Below are 20,537 nucleotides of genomic sequence, written 5' to 3'. Positions count from 1 at the left end.
TTTTGCTTTCAGTTTTGATGTAAAGTAGGTTGTAAGCCTTTCGCTGTCAGTTTTGATGTTTTTATCGTATGGGAACACTGCGAGGTGAAATTTGTATTTGTGTGTTGTACAACCAAGTGAAACTGTTTTCCTTTACTGGTATAGCTACGATAAGTAAACTGAGTAATATGATTGTAAATTCTAAACTTGTTAATAAGTCATGGAAGTAATAAGATAAGATGGTGATTTATTATTAAAATTATGATTTAATCAGAATTATAAAAATTTCATTTCATTGCTTGTTAGCAATCATTTAGGAAATACACTGAGGTCTCATATCTTTTTCGTTAATACTCACCTTGTTACATTTTAAAATTTGCTACTGGTAGGAAATCAAGTTTATGTGTACATGATCGTATGAGAAATGAACCAAGGAAACATAATATAATTGGTATAACTATAAAATCAGTCATTCAAGTAGAGTATAACTAATATAAATGGAAATAATTAAAAAGTATAACTTTGATGTTTTCTGTAAAACTAAAAACTTGGTGAAACTTCGACCACAAAAATCCTTGGATAAAAGTTTCCGCCCAGCTTTTCGAATTTCGAATTTCCCTCTTCCAAATTTGATAAAACCCCAAAATCGTTTAATCGAAGTATTAAAGACCTTTTTTTTTGTTTTCCCCATTCGCTATCTTCTCCTTTCTCTCTCTTCCCTAATTTATCTCTCTCCCATTCGAACTCCCCCCAACCCCGAGAGAGAAATAGTGGAGATGTCCGCTTCATCTTCCACTACCAGTGGTCGGAGACGAGTACGAACTCCGGGAATACCTAGTAAGTGTTGGTGCGGGGTGGGCATCACCGAGCTCATCTCCAAAACCAATCAAAACCCATATCGCTGGTATTATCGGTGTATCTATGCGGCGGTGTCACTAAGGGTACATCCGTTTAGCTTTTGTAATTGAAGGCTTACTCGTTCTTGTTTTAATGGTACGTTTAATCCGTTGTAGCTTGAGAACGACAATCATTTCTTCAAATGGGTTGAAGAAGCTTTCACCGATGAGATACAACAGTTGGACAACCAAGTTCGAATGCTAGAAGAAGAAGTTCAATTTCTCAAAGCAACAATAAGGAGTGAAAGCGAACTCAGTGAAGGTCCCAAAATAATGGAGCCCAAGATAAAGATATCAGGAGGTTGTGTTATTCTTGCTGTCGTTTTTGTTCTAGGAATTATGATGTACAAGAAGTAATTCCTAAGAGACTTCCAGCTACTTTCTGTTTTTTCTAAGTTTTTTGCAAGTTTCTCCTAAGTTATGCGAAGTTGGATAACTATGTAGTTTGATCTATCGATAAAGTTTCTATAATTTTTACGATGTTAGACAATTGAGAAAGTGAAAGTAACACAAAGTCTGACTTATTTATACGAAAACGAATTTCAACTTTGTCTAAGCTTTACAAAGTTGGACAATTGATTAAGTGAAAACACAAATTTTTACCAGTTTATACGAGCACAAACTTGTAGTTCATCTAATTTTTTCGAAGTTGGAAAATTGAAAAAGGTAAAACCACGATGTTTCATCAGCATTTGATATAGTTTCACCAACATTTAAACAAAGTTTCACCAAGTTTAAGACAAGTACGAAGATGGAAAACATTGAGAACAACAAGATTTACAAAAGACCTACAGCCCCATATCGCTGAACATAAGTGTCACTGCTTAGTAGCGACTGCCTGAACTCCTCAACCTCCGGCAAACGCGGATTGAAACTGAAGTCAGAAAATCCACCCTCTGTCTCAAGCCATAGATCAAGAGGACCAAAATAACCTGTGTAAATGAGTTTAGTAATCGTTTTACTCAACTATCACTTACTCAAAAATTTTGCAGGGATCACATACTCATAAACTACACTTACTCAAAAATTTCCAGACCCTCCACATCTTAAGGACCACAATCACCTGTCCACGACCCTTTATGTTTTCAAGACCATCCCGGAAGGCATAAGCATGAGCGCCAATTGCCACACATTTTATCTGACTGTCACTATTCAGATAAATTATAGTATAGATAAATTTTACAGTATAGATAAATTTTGCTTTGATCATATGTTACTTTCTACTTACATGTTTTCCATTATGTAAAACACCATCCTTGGACTTGCAGGGTCATCGAAATGGGCTTCCGTGTTGAAGACCACTCCCATTGTATCTACCAGATAAGTGTTACGTTTTCCTTAGTTTCATAAATTTAGACAATCTAAATCACTTAGCTTCACTTACTTATACATACTGTGTTGGAGTTTAAATGCAATGGTAATGATGATTGTAGACGGTGTAGTGTTGTGGCGTTTAAATGCAAGTGTAATTATTATTATAAGAGACTTTTTCATTCGAGACATGCAGTTATTCGCGGAGTCCATCATTATCATTAATTACAAGTTTTTCCCAAACTAAATACTAACATTTACATTTATTATCTCATATACTGCTAGTTTCTGTCAAAATATAACAAGATACTATCTAAATTTCTATCAAAATATAACAAGATACTATCTAAATTTCGTTAGGTCTTACATAGTTTCAAATATTTATACAATCTAAATTGTTATGTTTTTCTTAGTTTCTTAAATTTAGACAATCTAAATAACTCAGTTTCACTTACTTATACATAGTTATAAATCTTAATAAATTAAAGTTATACAAATTTCCAAATTCCAGATATGCGACTGTTGCAGTCAGAAGGCGTGTGAGAGAAGTCTTGCTTTCTCGGGGAGTCAATCAAATCACCCTTGAATGACACGCCGATGCTTGAATAATTAATTACAGGTTTTTTCCCAAACTAAATACTAACATTTACATTTATTATCTCCTATACTGCTTGTTTCTGTCATTAAATATATTCACTAAGTATAATAAGTTTTGGATACTGATCATTTCTATCAAAATATAACAAGACACTATCTAAATTTCGTTAAGTTTTACATAGTTTCAAATATATATACGATCTAAATTGTTACGTTTTTCTTAGTTTCATAAATTTAGACAATCTAAATAACTCAGTTTCACTTACTTATACATAGTTATAAATCTTAATAAATTAAAGCTATACAAAGTTCCAGTTCCAATTCCAAGAGATGCGACTGTAGGAGAGAGAAGTCGTGTCTTCTGAACTCGTGTCTTGTCGCGCCGTCTCCCCTTAAATGGAAGAGTTACAACTTGTAGAATAGTTGGGGTAATGAATCGAGAATTAAATAACATGAAATAAAGTTACAAAATATTAGCATTTTCATTTATTAAATAACATGAAATAAAGTTACAAAATATCTCATTTTCTTAACGTTTTACATAGTTTCATATATTGAGACAATCTAAAATTTTAAAATTATGCTTAGTTTCATAAATTTAGATAATCTAAATCAGTTACTTTCACTTACTTATACACAATTATATATCTTTATCAATTAGAGTTTTTCAAAGTTTCAAATCCAACCCATGCGCACTGAGAAGTTCTGTCTTCTGAACTCGTGTCTTCTCGAGGCGTCTATCAAATCACCCTTAAGTGGGGTAATAAATACTCAGTTTATACTTTTCTCTACACGTCAGTTGAACTTCCATACTACGTGTATTACGGTTAGAGGATCATCCCCATTATAAAAGGGTTTATCACCTTCTCCAAATAAGTAAAACGAAAATCTCTCCATTTACTTGATTAAACAAATATCTCTCCATGTCGAACAGTAACTTGGCTTCTCTCCCTCCTTCCATGCTTCATAAAATTCTCTCAAAGGTAGCAACAAGCCATCTTCGGGACTTCGGTAGTACAAGAATTGCTTTCTCCGAGTTCAATCAAATTGGCAGAGAAGAATACTTCTACCGATCTGCAGATCTCTTTAATTTGAATGACTGGATTGATGAGGCTAATGCTTTAAGGACATTCAGAATTAGGTGCTACCAAGCCGGTAATCTATAGGCCATCTACATGCGAGGTGTGTATGAGTTCTTCGTCCTCCATTTACTTGATGAAGGAAGGGAAAAAATCCGTCTTGCTGGTGAGAGAGGATTGTTGTGGGCCAAGTATGTAGATGGAATGTTGAACTTAGCGTTTAGTGTTGATGCTAGAGGATTTGTTCACAACTATCCTAGCTTTAGTCGTGAATTTGTTGATCGGATGAATTACATGATCACGACTTCGTTATCCTCAGGCCATTGGGGTTACGAAAAACCTGAGGTGTTTATGTCTCTACTGGAAAGAATAAATCCCAACGTCTCACATGATTATTGGTGCTCCGCAGTAATAGAACTGGTGTTTGTAGTCTCCTTAGATGGATCTAGAACACGGTGGACATGCAATCGTTGTTTCTGACAATGTGCAGCTTGGGACTTCTGCAATGATATTCACTTGACCGCTGGCCACTGGCCAATTGAAGATTAGTTGTGTGTTTATGAGTTATGACATGTACTTTTTATCTATTTTTACTAGCTTTATGTAAAATACATTTCATATAATATAATGTCTCTAGTTTTTCTCTATAAAGTAATCTTTATTTATTATTAACAACATTGTCTCCATAAAAGAGCATAATGCAAATGTAAAAGATACAATCAAAACTAGTTGAACTTTGCAAATCAAAAAGTGCGACTTAGTTCAATTTAGAATAACTTTGTAATTGATACAGTTTATATTAGTCGCAGTCTTATACGCTGTACAGTTACACCAAGATTTACAATTACACCAACTCGTACAAAGTTGTTGAAAGTTATGAAGAAAGAGATCTGAATTTTATGGATCGGGTCTCGATGGTCCGCGAAATGGTCATGGTTGGGTTGTAAATACGCGAAATTCTGTTGGTTTCGTGGTCTTTTAATAATTTTTAGGATTTAATTAAAGATTTATCTATTTTCTAATCCGGGCAGCTTCGAGCAGGAGTATCTGAGAATTTTTTTTTCCGAGCAGGAATACTGGAGCAATTGATTATAATCTCTTATAGTTCATCACTCCGCGCAGGGCGCGGATTACCACCAGTGTAGTTATTGAAACTGAAAAATGAGAGGAAGATATATGTATATTGTATAGTGTATTTAGCACATGCAAGAAAAATAAAAGGAAAATGAGTGGAATCTATCTTTAGCTGGTAAAAATTTGGAATTTATGCATTGATTCTACTATAAAACATTTTTGGAAATAAAAGTACATGTATTTCAAGAATTATCAGTATATATAAAATTAAAACACATAGTTAAGAACTAATGAATAAAATGAAAAATTTAAAATTATCTTACAAAAATGATTTTTATTTATGAATAAAAAATAGTGAATTACTTTCTTTGGTTAAAGAATACAGATTTTTTAAATTATTTTGAAGAGTATAAAAAGGGTTCCTCCAAAATAGTTTTACATAATTTTTTTAAAAAAGAAACTAGAATGAAATTGTTAATTTTTGTAATGATCAAAATGCGAAAAAAAAAAAAAAAAAAAAAGAGAAAGAGAAAGATTGCTGACAAATTACAAAATGGCATTAGTCGTTGGAGTGAACAAAAAAAAAAAAAAGCATTAGTTGTTGGAAAGCTTAGGACCATGGTGTTTATAAGTACCACGTGGCGTGATGGCACTGCATCACCGGCGGATATCCAGGCTTTTGAACTTTTTCATTTTGTGTCTAGAATTGGTTTCATAGTAGTTTCTCAATTTTTGTTTATCATCTAGTATAAAAATAACTTTATTTTCTATAACTAATGAACGTTTGCTAATAACAAAGAAATTATTCACATTTAATTATTATAATTTGTTTCTATGCTAATATTAATAATTAAATATTTCTGCATCATGAAGTGGATAATCAATTATTTTTTCAGCTTTTATTACTTGAGATTTTATAATTTTTGAATATTAAATTTGTTTCAGATTTTAATGTAAATTTATTTTATTTTTTTATAAATTATTTATATTCTTAGTTTGTTTGTTGATGAAATCTGTTTATATAGATAATTATGGTATTGTTGACAAAAAAAAGATATTTATGGTATTTTAAAAAAGGAATATTTTATTACCTTGTTTTTTAATTAAAACTATAATTATTGTATTTAAAAAAAAAAGATATTTTCTTACTTTGTTTGTTTAATTTAAAACGATAATTATGGTATTTATAAAAAAGAGAATATTTTCTTACTTAGTTTGTTTGATTGAAAACGTTAAATAAAATAAAAAAATGGAGGGAATATTCATTACTCATTTAGTATCAATGATTCCTATATACGTCTACGTATAGATAAGGTAAGAAATGCCATTTTAATAAGACTGAGATCTATACAATTAAAGACTCTTAATCCATTGTTTCTATGATTTGGACACTAAACCAAATCCTCAAAAACGCAAAGGCAGAGGAAGAGGAAGAGAGAGCAGTTTGTGCATAATTCATTCAATATTTACACATCAAAAGCAACGAAAGCTTCAAACTTTCCTTTATACCCTTTCTCTTTCAAGACTGCAAATTTGAGGAATCAGTTCCCTGGAATCGAGGTTTCTTTCTTTCCCTTCCACTTAAACCCTCACCACAAAATCGACCCTTTCTCTATCTCTTCTACTTCTGTCTGTCTGTGTTCTAAAGTCTCAAGCTTTGTTCTTCTGGGTACATTCTGTTTACTCTTTTAAATCGATCTTGGTATCGCTTTACCTTGGACTGATCATGCTTATTGAGTAAATGTGTAAGCTTTACTGTTAGGGTTGGCTAGTGATAAGCGTAAAGGAGTAAACTTTTTGCTCGTCATAGGATCTTTATTATGAGTTTACTTAGGCCCTTTGATTAAATGCTCAGACTTGTTTTGGTTGTTCTCTAAAGATAGTAATAGCAGCAGCAGCAGCTATTCATGCTTTCTTATTCAATAATCCTTGATCATTTTTGTCTGTTTATTAGCTATTCTCCAACTTAGTTTCTTGGGGGTTACTGCAAGGGGTAATACCTAATCACATTTGACCAAACATTGTCTTGATAGTTGCCTAGCTACTTGGAATGTGTTCTTTTAGATGTGGGGTTACTACTGTTAGCTAATATGTGGTTATCTTGGTGCTAGAGAACTTGTTGCTTACTTCTGCATAAGGAGGAGTAGCTAAGATTTGTTGGTTTGGGATCTCGACTTAAAGGGAGGGAAGGTGATGGATATCGTCAGAGGTTGGCTCAATAAGTTAAAGTCTAAAGGGAAAGACAAGTCCTCTAAAAAGAAGGAAACTACTACAAGTAAAAATGTAAACGAGGGATCCAGAACAGGTGGAGGTGAAGAAGCTGTGTCAAATGTTACAAAGCAGAAGGCTGCCGCTGCGAAACAATTTATCGAAAATCATTACAAGAAACAAGTGCAAAGTCAGCAGCAAAGACAGGAGAGGTATTGTCTCATTACATAGCTTTCTAGGTAGTCTTTCAGAGTAATGCTATATCTTTATTTGATAATTGGGGTTTGGTGCAGACGTAATATGCTGGAGAATAAGTTAGCTGCTGCAGAAGTATCAGAGGAAGAGCAAAAGAATATGCTTAAGGATTTAGAGAAGAAGGAAACTGAATACATGCGTCGTCAGAGACATAAAATGGGAACTGATGACTTCGAGCCATTGACAATGATAGGAAAGGGCGCTTTTGGAGAGGTTAGGATATGCAGGGAGAAGGGAACAGGCCATGTCTATGCTATGAAAAAGCTCAAGAAATCTGAGATGCTTCGTAGAGGCCAGGTAACGTATTGTTTTGATATTATCTTCGTTTTTTTTCTATCAATGAAGAAGCTCAAGAAATCTGATTTGCTTCTTTTTTGTTGTTGTTGTTGCAGGTGGAACATGTGAAAGCAGAGAGGAATCTACTTGCGGAGGTTGACAGCAATTGCATAGTGAAGCTGTATTGTTCATTCCAAGACGAAGAGTATCTGTATCTTATCATGGAGTATCTTCCCGGTGGAGATATGATGACGTTGCTTATGAGGAAAGACACACTTACCGAAGATGAGGCGAGGTTTTATGTTGGGGAGACTGTCCTAGCTATCGAGTCCATTCATAAGCACAACTATATCCACAGGTCTAGTCAAGTTAACAAACTTGTATATAGCTCTTGCGTGCCTATTTCCTTTTTGTTGTTCTAAGTGTTTATTTGTTACAGAGATATAAAGCCTGATAATCTGCTACTGGACAGAAGCGGGCACATGAAACTATCAGATTTTGGGTTATGCAAGCCATTAGACTGTAGTATTCTGGAGGAAAAGGATTTCACATTTGCGCAGAACGTTAGTGGGGCTTTACAAAGCGATGGTCGCCCTGTGGCATCTAGACGCAGCCGCTCCCAAATGGAACAGCTTCAAAACTGGCAGAGAAATAGAAGGATGCTTGTGAGTTTTATGTTTATGCAAATCGTTCATTACTCTGTTTATCTTATGGAAGATTCTCTCTCTGTCGATATAGAATTTTCTGTTGAAATATGGCTTTTACTAAATAAAAGGTTATATATCAATTGCAGGCTTATTCAACAGTTGGAACACCTGATTATATTGCTCCAGAAGTTTTGCTGAAGAAAGGGTATGGAATGGAATGTGATTGGTAAGTGAAGCCAACTGTTTGCTCATGTTCTGTTCTTCAATTTGGTTTCTTTACAATATAAGATATAAGTTATATGTGATGAAATGATCCCCTTTAGGTGGTCTCTTGGTGCCATAATGTATGAAATGCTTGTGGGGTTTCCACCCTTTTATTCAGATGATCCAATGACAACTTGTAGGAAGGTAAGCACATTCCTCCCTTCTTATTGAATTATATGACTCTCTTCTCATATCTGATTGTCTCTTGCTCTTTCTTTTCTAATGCAGATAGTGAATTGGAGAAATTATTTGAAATTTCCGGAAGAGGTTAGATTATCACCAGAAGCTAAGGATCTTATCTGTAGACTCTTATGTAACGTAGAACAAAGGCTTGGAACAAAAGGAGCAGATGAGATTAAGGTTTGCTGTGTGATCTAAACAACCTTTAAGATTTGAACTTCTCTTTTCTAAAGGTCTATTGATAGATGCTTAATAAACTCTTTTTCTTTCTTTATAGGATCATCCTTGGTTCGTAGGTGTGGAATGGGGAAAGTTATATCAAATGAAGGCTGCTTTTATTCCCAAAGTCAATGACGAGTTGGACACCCAGAACTTTGAAAAGTTTGATGAGGTAAACTAATAACAGAAAGATGGTTGTTTAAGTATACAAAAAGGATAGCAACCCAACATGATGCGTATAAGCTGTTGATATTCATCTTTTTAACTCCTTGTGTCAACAGACCGACAAGCAAGTTTCAAAGGTGACAAGATCAGGTCCATGGAGAAAGGTACCCAACTTCATGTCTCACTTTATATGAACTAAGAAGTCATGCATATTGTTATTAGCATTCTTAACATGAGACTGTCTTTGTCTTTGTTTTTTTTTGTTTGCTTCTCTCCAGATGCTCTCATCTAAAGACATAAACTTTGTGGGTTATACATACAAGAACGTTGAAATCGTAGAGGAAGATCAGTTATCAGGGATAGGTAAATTTCACTTTACATAACTGACTCGACTTATAATCTAAAACGTTTGCTGTTGTTGTAACTTGCAGCTGAGCTGAAGAAGAAGAGCACAAAGCCAAAGCGGCCATCAATCAAATCTCTCTTTGGTAAATTCATTTGGCTGAAGATTTACCTAATTTTATTAATAATATAAATTAAGCTCTAACTAGATTGTTTTAAAAAAAAAAACATTTGATAGAGGATGAATCAGCGAGCAGCAACACAAGTCACCAAGGAAGCTTCTTGAACCTCTTGCCACAAGTTCCAGAGAAAGAAGGCAAATCCAGCTCATCTGGGTGACAACATGTGGCACAAAGCCTAAACCAAAACTTGTAGAGAGAGAGAGATATACACAATTCATTTTAATTTAACAGGTTTGAGTTGGGTGAATTCAGGGTTCGAGAAAGTACAGTTTTCCCTCGTGACCCCTTTGATATTTCATATTTGTGTGGAGATAGAGAAAAAGGTTTCAAGTATTGTTCAAACAGTTTCCGCAGAGGTTTGACATTTGTTTTGGGTTAGATTGATATCTTATTGTTCAAAAGATGTTTCTATTTGAAGTGAAAACCCAAGTAAATGTTATCATTATGTTTTCATGTGTAAATTCATCAAAAGATGACAAGTATATGACCGTTCAAGCCATTCATCAAACAAGTAAATGTCACACCACTCTACTTCTCCCCAAACTTCACCAGTTTTCGGCCTTTTAAGCATAATCACAGCACACCAAATCATCTTAGGTTTCAGATGGTGACCAAGAGAATGGACGGCATTCCTTATAATTTGCACCATTTACAAGGAATATTTGTTACCTTAAGATTTAAAGAATAAAAGACTACAATTATTTCTTGACAAATTAGGAGAAAATAGATTTTCCTTTTATTTTAGGGCAAATTTCCAAAATAACACCTTTCTAAGTTTATATCACAAAAATAGCACTCAAAAACTAAAATGACCAAAATAGCATTTTATCTTTTGAAAATTTTAATTTTTTTATTTTTCAAAATTTGAAATCTTATCCCAAAACCTCATTTTTCAACTCTAAACCCTAAACCCTAAACCCTAAACCCTAAACCCTAAACTCTAAACCCTAAACCCTAAACCCTAAATCCTAAACCCCACCCTTTAACTCTAAACTCTAAGTGTGTGACTTTTGATAAAACATTAAGTGCTATTTTTGTGACTTTTGACATTGAGTGCTAGTTTGGGAACAAAAACTTGATTTAGTGCTAATTTTGTTTTTTTCTCTTTATTTTATTCCCTCTCATTTTTTTTTGAGAAAAAGACAAAAATAGCACTAAATCAAGTTTATGTTCCCAAACTAGCACTCAAAGTCAAAAGTCACAAAATTTTTTTATCAAAAGTCACAAACTTAGGGTTTAGAGTTAAAGGGTGGGGTTTAGGATTTAAGGTTTAGGGTTTAGGGTTTAGGGTTTAGATTTTAGGGTTTAGGGTTTAGATTTTAGGGTTTAGGGTTTAGAGTTTAGGGTTTATGGTTTAGGGTTAGGGTTTAGGGTTTAGGGTTTAGAGTTTAGGGTTTAGGGTTTAGAGTTTAGGGTTTAGGGTTTAGAGTTGAGAAATGAGGTTTTGGGGATAAGATTTCAAATTTTGAAAAATAAAAAAAATTAAAATTTTCAAAGGATAAACTTAGAAAGGTGCTATTTTGGTCATTTTAGTTTTTGAGTGCTACTTTTGTGATATAAACTTAGAAAGGTGTTATTTTGGAGATTTGCCCTTTTTTTTTTCCTATTCTGTTTGTTCCTTTTGTGATTACCAGTATTCTGGTCCCACAGGACAACCATCTTGCCACCATAATCAGCCAATGTAACAGAGACGCCACCATCAAAATTAGGTAGTTTTCCTTCAAACCTCTCTCCACATGTTTACCTCGGTGTCGTACCATCTGAAGGTACAGTCGTTAACAGAGTACAACACATTCTCTATCACGCAATAACAATCTTTGAACCAAAAGGAAGTCATCTTTCCGCTGCTGGTCAGATCATCCCACTTACCTTTCTAGGAGTTGTAACACACCACCTTATAGTTTTTAGTCGCCACGTGGAACTTTCCGTCAAGACATGCGCTTCTCATGTTGTCGTCTCGCTGATGGGCGGCACATGATCATCCCAAACAACTTGTGGTTTTAGAGTGTCCAACACCTTGAATGAGTTCTTCAAGGCGTAGAATTGGACTCCTGCTACATATATCTTTCGATCAACAACGCTAGCAGAGAGTGTATGTAGCTTGACACACAAGCTTGGACCCTCGTGCCACGTGTGAGACCGACAATCAAGAATCAAGACTCTAGAGGAGGAGGAAGATCCGATGTTGTAGATATCAGAACCAACCGCTACAATACCCGAGGACATTGGCATCGCATGCGGAGTATGGAGAGTGGAGGCTGGAGCTAAAACGTACCCATTTGATTTGGCTTGGGTGGTTTGGTCAGGCTTGCGGCAGAGGGTGAACCAACTACATTTAGTAGCGGACTGAAAGCAAACGTAGAGACAAGTCTTGGTGCAGCCCAAGAGTGATCGGGTCTTGTATAGCTCCGGTGAAGCAAGGAAAGAAGAAAAAATCTTGGAGACAAGGGAGAGAGTTGGATGGTACAATCTTGAGATGCGTGCAAAGCAGCTCAATGACAAATCATCGGGAGGTGAAGGCAGCAGCTCCTGCTTCGTCTTCTTCTCCTTTTCCGGGGAAGCCATTGGCTGTATCGCAGTCTTTAAAGGTTAAAAAGTTTTTTGAACTTCCGGTTTAGTTTGATATGACAAAAGTTGTGGAACCCAATTATTGTTGTAATGGAATTGTAATTTGTTCATGGTATTAATTTGGTCTAGGGCCACTTTTCAAAGCCTAGTCAATTTCTCAAGGCTTCACCGTGTGGATAAATTAGGTTTCGGTTCGAGTTCAATCGGATTTTGATTATTTGGAAAAAAAATATTCCTTTCATTTTAAAATTTGGTTCGAATTGTGTTTAAATTTCGTCGAGTTCAGTTCAGATATAGTAAATACATCACAAACAGTTGAACTCGTTTTATCTTTGGGTTTCAGTTCCCCAAATATTTATTTGTGATTCGAAAGTACACAATTTAATTTGTAAGCTTGACAAGTTTAAATAATTTACACTAACAAAAACGTATTTCATAAATGGTATTAAATAGGAGAGAAACATAAACAAATTAAAATTATCAATTAACAACTCTATAAACGTAAGAAACATTATTTAAACTTTAAAATAAAGCCACATTGTTTAAACTTCAATATCAAACTTATTCATAAACTGAACTTCAAATGCAATTGCCAAAACATAAAACATCAATATGTTACAAAATACAAAACTAAGTATTTAAGTTAATTATTCTTGTAATAGATACTTTTTAGGTACTCAGTAGTATTTTAGAGTATTTTGTATATTTATTCGGGATTGGTCTTGAGTTTGGTATGATTTTTTAATTGAATTTTGAATTTATGAGTGTTTCAGATATCCATTTGGATTCGAATTCGGTTCATGTAAAACTCATACACTAAAATATCGTAAAACAAGATTCATTTGATATTACGATTTAGCCTTTGATTTATCTAGAGCATAGTTCAAATAGCGCAAGTGAAAGTAGTAGTAAAGCATTTACCCGGAAAATTCTAAATCAAACACCTATGAGATCATCAATTTTTTTTGACGGTGGTCAAGGAACGAATCAGAACTATTAGTTTCCAGGATCGAATAGCTTTGTTTAATTTAAAGGTCTCAATCGGGTCACAAACCCATAATCTCTGATCAAACTAAAAAAAAAATATTGGATTATGAACTCATAATTAAATATACCCTAAAATCAAGTTTGATTGTTTGTGATTTTTGATTTAGTTTTTGGTTTTTGTTTCTGTAGAAACCATTTTTCATCCAATCAAGTTTTTGGTTTTTATTTTTGTTTTTTGTAAAAACCATTTGAGTTGTCAATCAAGATTTTCAATAAATAGATTTCCTAAAATTTAGGAAAAATGGTTTTTGAAAAGTTTAACCAATTTATGAAGAAAAACCAAAAGCAACTTTTGTGAGTTTTTACGAAGAAAAACGAATTTTGATTTTTTTTTGTAGAAACTACTACATTATAATTAATTAATAATTAATAAATACTTTTTCATAAAAATTAAAATTATCATAAAATATTTTGTACATTAGATATCATTTAAACAATAATGTGAAATATTTTAATTTGTGTTTCATATCTGTAATTAAATTTATATATTTTATAAATAATATTATTTAATTTTAAAACTTAGTTATTAGTTTCTATAAATAAAACAATTGAATTATTTTAATAATTATTAGTCACATTAAAAATAACAAAAAAAATTATAAAAACATAATATGTTTTATTAATAAAATATATTGTATAATCCTGAATTATAAAAATCGCCATTCAACTTTAAGAAAATATAAATAATTTATATAAGAAAATTTATAATTATTTTCAAAATTTTATGTATTTTTATTTTTGTATCATTTATAATATTTATATAAGAAAAATTATTTCCATTCAAGTTTTAAAAATTAAAAATAATTTATATAAGAAAAATTTCTAAGTAGTTTCAAAATTTAATATTTTTATTTTTGTGTAATTTTATATATATTTGATGATTTATATTTTACTATAATATATTTTTTATAAAAATCTAATAATTAAAATATGTTATTGCATTTTATTTTAAAATAATAATCACAGTATTTTGATAAATTTTAATTGTAAAATCTAAATATTTATTGCTATTTTATTATATTATTTTAAAATAACGTATTAGTTAATTTTTGAAATTTTTTAAAAAATACAACAAATCCAAAAACCAAAATCTAAAATCAAAAACCAAAAACCAAAAACCAAAATCTAAAAACCAAAATTTAAAAACCAAAAACTAAAATCTAAAAACCAAAAACTAAAACTAAAAACTACTGAAACAATCATCACCTAATTTAAATAGAAATCGTCAATGATGATCAGTTCACAAGGTGCAGGTAGATTTCATTTACAAAATAATTATATTTGTTCTGTTGTGGATAGGGATGGCAATTGGGCTCTCCCGTCCCGTCCCGTCCCGACCCGCTGCGCGTTTCTCTTCTGGCGGTACACGGCGGGACCGTCACGCGCGGGACGCGGTCTTTAAACTAGCTGCCCAATCCCGTACCGCAAAAAGTGTAAGCCTTCGCGGGCTATCCCGCGGGACGTCACAGAAAACACCATACAAGCTGCTTCAAGCTGCTTATGCTTCTACGAGACGTCAAACAAAACACCAAACATCATGAGAGTCAACAATCAGACTTGTCAAGCTAAAACAAACAGAACACAAGTAGTCCATAGCGTCAACCCAATACCTCTCTTATCTTATCTCTATTAATGCTTCAATGCAACCAAAGTGATCATCACTCACTGGTCGTGTATAAGATTATGGTCGTGTATATGTAGAGTCAACCATCAGACTTTGTTGTCGTGTATAAGATTATGGTCATGTAAATGTAGTTTAGAAAAGCAACATTCACTTTGCTGATAAGAAAAAAGAAAAGCAATTGGACTTCATATTGTCTTAACCAAAACACCAATGTAATAAAAGCAAAAAAAACCAATCATAGTACTGAAACAAATCCAAGAAATTGAAATAAAACAAAACAGCAAATCAAAAAAGATATCAAACTTCCTCATCATCATTTTCCTCATTGGCAATAGAGTCAAAAGATGGCAATGTCTCCTCTTCAGGATCAATTTCATCTTCTGTAAATTTTAAAAAATTACAATTGATTTGTGTTTAAGATAGGGATGGCAATGGATGTACTGGACCGCGGGCCTGGGCTTGTTAAGGCTTGGTGTGGGGCGGGTTTGGGCCGAGTTATCTACAACCCGCAAAATAGCGGGCCTTGCGGGCTGAGGCTTGGTTGGTATCGGGCTCTACGCGGGACGGCCCAATCCGAACCGCGGGATGCCCTAGATCCCGCTTTCCTTTCGTCATTTGCGATTCTGCCTCTTCACCCGAAAAAACAAAAAGAAAAAGATGAACGGAGAAAGCGATGACGATGTAGTTCACCGCGTGAAGAAATGGAGCTCCAAGCCTCCGACCACGGCCGTTCGATGTCCGGTGCTGACCACATAGTATTCGATCTTCACCATAGAAGCTAAGCAGAGAAAGCTCCAACAAAGTCGATTCTTCTTCTTCAATGTCTCTTCATGAGCTTATAAGCTTCACAGTTGAGACATGCATGTACAACTTGTAAGGTTCTTCTTCTTATCTTCACAGATCGGACATTACACGGCTGTTTCTTTTGGACAACTTGCTTTTGAATTTTTTTGTCAATCTAGTGAATCATCGGAGCTTCTCTTCCTTGTCGTGCCACCACTGAAGCCTCTCTTTGTCTTCGTTCCATCAGCTGAGCTCCGACGACGGTTCCATTACCTGAGCTCCGACGGCATCACCTGAGCTCCGACGCGGGCGGTTCTTACTCATGAGCTTCTCTTCCTTGTCGTTCCACCACCGAAGCCTCTCTTTGTCTTCGTTCCATCACCTGAGCTCCGACGACGGTTCCATCAGCTGAGCTCCGACGACGGTTCCATTACCTGAGGTTCGACGCCTGTTCCATCACCTGAGCTCCGACGACGGCAGTTCTTCTCACGGCAAGTACATGTTATGTATTTTTGTGGGTTGTGCTTGAGACATTGGAGTTTAGCACAAAGTAGTTTGTGATTTGTTCTAGAGACATTGGAGTTTAGCGATCTGTAGTTTGTGCTCGTTTCTTTGAAACAATTCACTAATTCATAGTCGTTGTCTTCGTTTTGTGGTTTGTTTTGAGGGGTTGGAGTTATGGTGAACAAGGAGGCGACTCGTTCATCTTCTTCTTCTCTTTGAAGTCAAGACGTGTGTTGTCTCGAGTGATGGTGAACTCGTAGGCGTTGGAGTGATGGCGAACTAACAGCTAAGGACCTCGGGTTAGTAGACCTAGTAAGCATTGATAGGACTCACGGTTTAGCTAGTAGAACTCGCTGTTTAGATATGACTGACTGTTTAGATAGGTTAACTCATTGTCTGGCTTAGAAGTTAGAACTCGATCATGTTGTTAGATACTTAGATGGTTGTTGTTTGAGAACTAGTAAGAATTGATAGGAATGGCTTGAGCTGTTGTTAGATGCTTATTTGATAGGAATGGCTTGATCTGTTGTTAGATGCTTGTTGTTTGAGAACTAGTAAGAATTGATAGGAATGGCTTGATCTGTTGTTAGATGCTTGTTGTCTTGAGAATGTTAATGTTGCTTGTCCTCAAGCACGTAACTTCTATTTTTTTTTTTTAAGTATCAAAATTTTACAAAATTTAATTTAAAAAATTAACTTTAGTAAAAAACCCTACCTCCACTTAGTCACGTATCTTAGAAGTTAGAACCAGCCGTAAGTTAGAACTTAGAATTATCGAAAAAAACCAGCAACAATAGAAACTTGAGAGACGATGGGATCATCTAGAGAAGCCTCGGAAGAGCAGTTCACTTTGAATACCGACTACTCGCCACCAGCTACCTGTGACTTGGGGACTCAACAACTCATTGCCAGACTTTCTGCAGAAGAAGAAAGGAATGATCTGAGAGCTGATGGTGTTAATGATCGAAATAAGCAAGCACGGAAAAGAATGAAGATTATGCTGGTCGATTCAGAAGAAGAATCTGATGTTGAAATCACACCCCCAACCCGATCGAGCAAGCCTCACAGACAAACAACTTTTGGAACAGCCACGCGGAAGCCCATGTTACAATCCACTCTGGATGGTGGTAGTGGCTCGTTCGCACGGGCTCGTAGTCAGAAGAAGGCTCCATTGAAAGCCGTGATTAGGGGAGAGAGAAGAAAGGCATCAACTCAGGCCTTGTCTAGTGAGGCGCGGAAAAAGAAGGGCTCCTCTAGTCGGTCGCAGAAGAATAAGAAGAAGGTTGAAGAGTGATACTATACAACTAATTATAATGTGAGATATTTACCATTTTCATAAGCCTCATATCCTTTTATCCAATTCCTTGTGCATATCAGAGCTTGCACATTTTTTGGGAGTAAACGGCTCCGGTATTTGTTAAGAACTCGCGACCCAATACTAAAGGAGGACTCTGAAGCCACTTTTGTGATAGGAATGCTGAGCAGATCACAAGCCATTGCAGCCAAATTACCGTAACGATGAGTGTTAGTTTTCCAGAATTGGAGAATGTCCAAGCTCTCTAAACTATCAATGTCCAAAGGAGGTTCATCAAGATAAGCTTCTAGAGCTGTCTTTCCAGTAGCAGCTCCGTTGACTTTGCGAAATTTTAAGAATTCCTATGAAATTATAAGAAAAAAAACAAGAAACGATTTAAAAAAAAAACAGAAAGTTGATACTTTAAAAACGATTTTAAATACTCACTTGGTAGTTTCCAAACAGTCCCATGGAACCTGCAGCAGTGACATTTTGTGGAACCGTCTCACGTGGCTCCGTATACGGTGAGTTAGCCTTGGATTTTTTGTCGTAAGACTCGAACAAAATACTCAGCTTCTGGCGCAAGTTCTTCAACTTCACTTCACGTGTACTCATGTCAAGCTTTCCTAAGCAACACTCGACAATTGAAAGCTTGAAACGTGGATCAAAGACTGCTGCCATTGCAAAAACACCACTAACTTCATCCCAATACTTATCAAATTTCTCTTTCATGGTGGCACCATTTTTCGGACGATCTCATCCTCGCTGAACTCATTCATTTGAAGCCACTCATGGATGGACCAAACTTGATAAAAATACAAGTTCGAGGTGGGGTAATTAGCACCTGACATCAGTTTTGTGATCTCTGCGAAAGGGCACAAAAATTGGCATATCGTATCAGCTCGCGTCCATTCCTCAGCCGTAGGCGCCACTTTATAACCTCTCTTATCAAATGTCTCCAACTTAACAAATGCTTTACGATACTTGATGGCTCTTTCAAGCATAAAGTAAGTCGAGTTCCATCTTGTCTGCACATCCAAGATCAGACCCGCGTTTTCATTTATGCCTGCAGCATTCACGCATTTTTCAAACAACTCTTCCCGCGCTTCCGATGCTAGCACATACTTAATACTCTCTCTAACTTTGTGCAAAGCGCCTCTAATAACGTTCAAACCATCTTGCACTATCAGGTTAAGGATGTGGGCAGCACATCTGATATGGAAAAATTCTCCTCCACATAACAAATCATCATTTAGCAACAGCAGCGATTTGACTATGTCTTGCATCGAGTCATTACTTGAAGCATTATCTAATGTGATAGAGAACACCTTCTTCTCGAGACCCCACTCTTTCAGCGACTCAAGAAGGTGAATCACAACACTCATACTGTTATGTGGTGGTGGTAGAGCACTAAATGACTGGATCTTGCTGTTCAACTTCCAATTCCGATCAATGTAATGTGCTGTCACACACATGTACCCTTCACGTTTTAGTGACGTCCACAAGTCGGAAGTGAAGGAGACTCGTCCAGGAAGACTCGCTAATTCCCGTTTCAATGTATCTCTCTCACTTTCATACAATCGATACACATCTGATTTCGCCGTGTTTCGACAGATGAATTGAACATCAACATTCAAATACTTCCATGTCTCTCTCACTCTTTCATACTCCACGTAAGAGTATGGTAGATCATGCTGGACAATTGTCTTTGCTACCAACTGCCTAAACACAATATGATCGTACTTGCGAGATACTACTTTCCCCTCGGTATTGAGTTGTTGCTGCCTTCCTCCATTCCTTGGATACATTTTACATCTTCCTCGATGTCTCCTCAACCCACTTGTTCCATGCGAGTGAGAATACCATGCATACTCATTCCTGCAATGATTGCATACAGCTTTCAAATCTCCACTTATTTTTTCAACCACAGTGAAATCCTTCCAGACGTCTGACCTTTGCCTATTCTCCATCTCTTCCAAATCGATTTCAGGGTCGTCCAACTCAACTTCTTCCAAATCATCATCAAAATCCGGTATCTCCTCTTCAACCTTCTTCTTATTCTTCTGCGACCGACTAGAGGAGCCCTTCTTTTTCCGCGCCTCACTAGACAAGGCCTGAGTTGATGCCTTTCTTCTCTCTCCCCTAATCACGGCTTTCAATGGAGCCTTCTTCTGACTACGAGCCCGTGCGAACGAGCCACTACCACCATCCAGAGTGGATTGTAACATGGGCTTCCGCGTGGCTGTTCCAAAGGTTGTTTGTCTGTGAGGCTTGCTCGATCGGGTTGGGGGTGTGATTTCAACATCAGATTTTTCTTCTGAATCGACCAGCATAATCTTCATTCTTTTCCGTGCTTGCTTATTTCCATCATTAACATCATCAGCTCTCAGATCATTCCTTTCTTCTTCTGCAGAAAGTCTGGCAATGAGTTGTTGAGTCCCCAAGTCACAGGTAGCTGGTGGCGAGTAGTTGGTATTCAAAGTGAACTGCTCTTCCGAGTCTTCTCTAGATGATCCCATCGTCTCTCAAGTTTCTATTGTTGCTGGTTTTTTTCGATAATTCTAAGTTCTAACTTACGGCTGGTTCTAACTTCTAAGATACGTGACTAAGTGGAGGTAGGCTTTTTTACTAAAGTTAATTTTTTTAATTAAATTTTGTAAAATTTTGATACTTAAAAAAAAAAATAGAAGTTACGTGCTTGAGGACAAGCAACATTAACATTCTCAAGACAACAAGCATCTAACAACAGATCAAGCCATTCCTATCAATTCTTACTAGTTCTCAAACAACAAGCATCTAACAACAGATCAAGCCATTCCTATCAAATAAGCATCTAACAACAGCTCAAGTCATTCCTATCAATTCTTACTAGTTCTCAAACAACAAGCATCTAAGTATCTAACAACATGATCGAGTTCTAACTTCTAAGCCAGACAATGAGTTAACCTATGCAAACAGTCAGTCATATCTAAACAGCGAGTTCTACTAGCTAAACCGTGAGTCCTATCAATGCTTACTAGGTCTACTAACCCGAGGTCCTTAG

At 35.6% G+C, this 20,537-nt stretch overlaps 2 protein-coding genes across 3 annotated transcripts; one reads left to right on the top strand and one right to left on the bottom strand.

Moving 5' to 3' along the window:
- Nucleotides 1-6,258: 6,258 nt before the first annotated feature.
- LOC106421486 (serine/threonine-protein kinase tricornered) lies at nt 6,259-10,119 on the top strand. 2 transcript variants are annotated; one of them, XM_048762610.1, is made up of 13 exons: nt 6,259-6,496; nt 7,048-7,356; nt 7,438-7,696; nt 7,792-8,033; nt 8,115-8,340; nt 8,469-8,548; nt 8,646-8,730; nt 8,815-8,946; nt 9,044-9,157; nt 9,267-9,314; nt 9,429-9,513; nt 9,582-9,638; nt 9,731-10,119. In XM_048762610.1, exons 2-13 carry the CDS (start codon nt 7,130-7,132, stop codon nt 9,829-9,831), a joined length of 1,656 nt encoding a protein of 551 aa, XP_048618567.1. In that variant the 5' UTR covers nt 6,259-6,496; nt 7,048-7,129; the 3' UTR covers nt 9,832-10,119. The 2 variants fall into 2 exon arrangements, with proteins under 2 accessions (XP_048618567.1, XP_013717779.1); XM_013862325.3 differs by having other exon boundaries at nt 6,314-6,605.
- A 1,136-nt stretch (nt 10,120-11,255) lies between these two features.
- LOC106421424 (F-box/kelch-repeat protein At5g51250-like) lies at nt 11,256-13,500 on the bottom strand. The gene has a single exon (XM_048762611.1). The coding sequence runs from the start codon at nt 12,237-12,239 to the stop codon at nt 11,619-11,621; it is 621 nt and encodes a 206-aa protein (XP_048618568.1). The 5' UTR covers nt 12,240-13,500; the 3' UTR covers nt 11,256-11,618.
- Nucleotides 13,501-20,537: the final 7,037 nt, after the last annotated feature.

The sequence above is a fragment of the Brassica napus genome, chromosome C7 (assembly GCF_020379485.1).
Source record: "Brassica napus cultivar Da-Ae chromosome C7, Da-Ae, whole genome shotgun sequence".
In the NCBI taxonomy this organism is placed as follows: domain Eukaryota; kingdom Viridiplantae; phylum Streptophyta; class Magnoliopsida; order Brassicales; family Brassicaceae; genus Brassica; species Brassica napus.
This window is presented reverse-complemented; position numbering and strand designations above follow the sequence as displayed.

What these genes read in the sequence shown, in the direction of transcription:
- LOC106421424 (XM_048762611.1), bottom strand. Translation starts at nt 12,239, where the DNA reads ATGGCTTCCCCGGAAAAGGAGAAGAAGACGAAGCAGGAGCTGCTGCCT.
- LOC106421486 (XM_048762610.1), top strand. Translation starts at nt 7,130, where the DNA reads ATGGATATCGTCAGAGGTTGGCTCAATAAGTTAAAGTCTAAAGGGAAA. An exon ending in AGATGCTTCGTAGAGGCCAG is followed by an intron (nt 7,697 to 7,791) that starts GTAACGTATTGT and finishes TTGTTGTTGCAG; the next exon opens with GTGGAACATGTGAAAGCAGA. An exon ending in AAGGAGCAGATGAGATTAAG is followed by an intron (nt 8,947 to 9,043) that starts GTTTGCTGTGTG and finishes CTTTCTTTATAG; the next exon opens with GATCATCCTTGGTTCGTAGG.